At 37.3% G+C, this 3,062-nt stretch overlaps 1 protein-coding gene across 1 annotated transcript; it reads left to right on the top strand.

Moving 5' to 3' along the window:
• The first annotated feature begins 363 nt into the window (after window positions 1–363).
• On the top strand, window positions 364–2,450 carry LOC111786579 (zinc finger protein 511-like). Its single transcript, XM_023666814.1, has 4 exons — window positions 364–579; window positions 806–870; window positions 1,121–1,319; window positions 1,760–2,450. Exons 1-4 carry the CDS (start codon window positions 463–465, stop codon window positions 2,126–2,128), a joined length of 750 nt encoding a protein of 249 aa, XP_023522582.1. The 5' UTR covers window positions 364–462; the 3' UTR covers window positions 2,129–2,450.
• The last annotated feature ends 612 nt before the right edge of the window (window positions 2,451–3,062 follow it).

Raw genomic sequence — 3,062 nt, 5'->3', positions numbered from 1 at the left:
TAGGCTGTTACATGTTGTATTGTAAACTCCAGTGTTCCAGCCTTACGTAGGTCATCTTGCTCTAGTAGAAGCTGAAGTCGAGGCTATCGGAGTTGGCTATGGTGCTACTGGAACACCATTGAACGACGAACGACAACAAGTGGCGTTATTGGGTGAAAACTATGAGCCAAAAAAAATCTTGTCAAATTCACCCGTGATCACTCAATTAATACATTTGAGTTGATTTGATTTGATTTGAGATATTCATCCAATTACCAATTTATAATAATAATAAAAATAAAATAATTACAGAATTTGAATCGGATATATTGCTGGATGGGTCTAACCCGGAGTGCGGCGGGTCGGATCCCGATCAGGAGATTTCGACGATTGAAATTTGAAGGTTGATTAGCGTCACACTTTGGCCTTCAGCGGTTCAACTTCAAACCAAATTGAAAGAATCTTCCTTCTTGCAACGGTACCATGGAAGTTGAAGCACAATCGGAGTTTCCGTACTGGAAGCCTTTCCAACGGAGGTTCGACCCTGATTCTCCCTTCTTCGCCTCTGGAAATGCCGAGCGCGAAATCTTAGCCAAACAGGTTTTTGTGGCTCTCTCCTGTATGCGTTTATTTGTTGCGGATTTTATACTGTATTCATGAAATCAACTCTTGTCATAGCATGATTATGAGTATGTTTGTTTGATTGATACTGTAGCTTGCTAGGTTTTGAGTTTTCTGTTTGTTGACTTGCGCGGTTTTCATTCTAATCCCCACTATTGACGCTCATGATATTCCGTTTCTTCTTGTTTTTCGTATAATTTTGAAGGTTGCCTTGGATTTAACCGAAGATGAAAAGCTCCAGCTTCATAATATGGTAGTTGATGTCGGCAGGTAAAGCTTTAGTTTGCTATCTGCTCATATATCATGACTTTAGATGTTAACAAGTCTCATGAACTCTTTAGAAGTTCAAATTAATTGGATTGGTCACAAATTCCGAGAGGAAAATTCATAGCCAAGTTGGAACCAATGGTTTGTGTTGACTATTTCAGTATTTCGTTCTTTATTTTCAATGTATCATCAACAGTCCATTCTCGAGTTTCCAGTGTTTTATTATTGGAATTTGTCATTGTAATCTGTATAGGAAAATCTTTTGCCCAATAGTCGGTTGTGGTGCGCACTTGAAATCGCTGGATGACTTTGAAGATCACTACAATTCACGGCATACTGCCTCTTGTTCAGTTTGCCCAAGAGTATATCCAACATCACGACTGCTTAGTCTGCATGTGTCTGAGGCACACGACTCGTTCTTTCAAGCCAAAGTTGCTCGTGGCTATGACATGGTATATAACTTCGAACTTGTTATCCTATATATTTCTGTTCTGCATCTGTACTGATCTGTAGATAATACAGGGAATTACTTATGCTTCACATTGTCCTTTTTATCGAGTTGGGGCTTTGAGGTCCACGTTGAAGTTTCAATAGTTCATATATTGTTATTGCTCTGTATGTTTAGGACAACAGACTTGAGCATGAAGCTTTTGATCATTGTTAGTGGGGAGGGATCGGAGCTTTAGTTTTCTGGGGGACTGACCTACTAGTATAATTGTAAACTTGATTTCTTTTCCAAATTCTTGGTCGAGAAGAACACTGAAACAGAATAAGAGTAGCATTGTAGCAATAGAATGAAAGGATAAGTCATAAACCCCATCTCTTTTTTAGATTATATTATCATTTCACTTGAAATATGCTACTGATTGATGTAACTTGAAATATTTCACAGTATGAATGCCTGGTGGAAGGTTGTGGTTTGAAGTTCAAGAGCTACAAAAGCAGGCAGCAGCATCTAGTGGACAAGCATAAGTTTTCTGCTTCATTTGAATTCTTTAAGAAGGCTCCTCCTTCTAAGAAACAAAGACAGAAATTATATCGAAAACAAGTTCTTCAACCAAGGGAAGAAACTTCCAAAATGGAAGTCGAGAATGAAACTATGGATGGCCTCATTTTGGGAGTATCTAAACTAAGTACTTCGGACTCAACTCCATCATCAGTCAGCTTTGGCCGAAGGCACACTCGAGGGTTAACGTTTGTTCCTCGAGCAGTTCAGCGTGAAAAGGTTTCAGACTCCTCAACAGCAGGATCAAACAAATAAAAGTTCTGCATCTAGACCAAGTAAGGGTATAGTACCTATCAGTTCTAGCTCATTTTTCTGTTTCTTCCTTAGTTCTTCTCAAGGGTATCTGGTGCTGCAACGTGGTTAGTTTTTTCTCATTTGATATAGATCCTTAACCTCATCAATGGGATGATTCGTTGTTATTTTGTAGTTGGGATGTAATTTGAGATAATATGTGAAATGATGGGAAGATCTTGCATCTCAAGATTGCAGAATTAGTTTTTATTTGACTTGCAATTTACTATCTTAGTGAAAGAATCAGAATATATTGAAATGGATGAATGTTACAACGTTGATAGAAGAATTAGAGGATCAGTTGTTATTTGCCTATCCTAGTTATGAAGGAAATATTGTCGCTAGAAATGTTGAGTCTCGATTCTAATGAGATTATAAAAGGAAATTTCAATGCATTAATGTAAACCTAAGTTATTGCAAACAATATAGTTAAACGTATTAACTCTTTGACCTCTTTCGAATAATTGATGAGTTTGTTTAAGTTGACTAGGGAAACCATCAAAATCCATAGTTAGGATAAGTGAAAGTAGAGATTTAATTCGGGTGGGGTAAAGATTTTTATCCGCTAGATAAATGGGGTTAGAGACGGGATTATATTTTTCGTCCCCATTGTGTTAAAGAGAGAATTTCTAAATTTTATTCCAAGTTTTATTCACATGATTATCTCCGGAAACTCTTCATGGCCTGCTCCGATCTCCACAAAAATAAATGGAGGATTTCACAGAGATGAACAATGAAATAGGTGATGGAGATGAAGAATGAAATAAGTGGTGGAGATGAGGATTGAATAAGGCTTCCCATCCCCTTCCTGCTCGGTGGACATCTCTAAATGAAAGTATTCTTATTCTTTATAATTATCATTTTATATTATATGACTTTTCTAAATTACAAATCATCA

The sequence above is a fragment of the Cucurbita pepo genome, unplaced genomic scaffold (assembly GCF_002806865.2).
Source record: "Cucurbita pepo subsp. pepo cultivar mu-cu-16 unplaced genomic scaffold, ASM280686v2 Cp4.1_scaffold002044, whole genome shotgun sequence".
Classification (NCBI taxonomy): Eukaryota; Viridiplantae; Streptophyta; class Magnoliopsida; order Cucurbitales; family Cucurbitaceae; genus Cucurbita; species Cucurbita pepo.
Note: the sequence above shows the minus strand (reverse complement) of the source record. Positions and strands in the feature narration are given on the sequence as shown.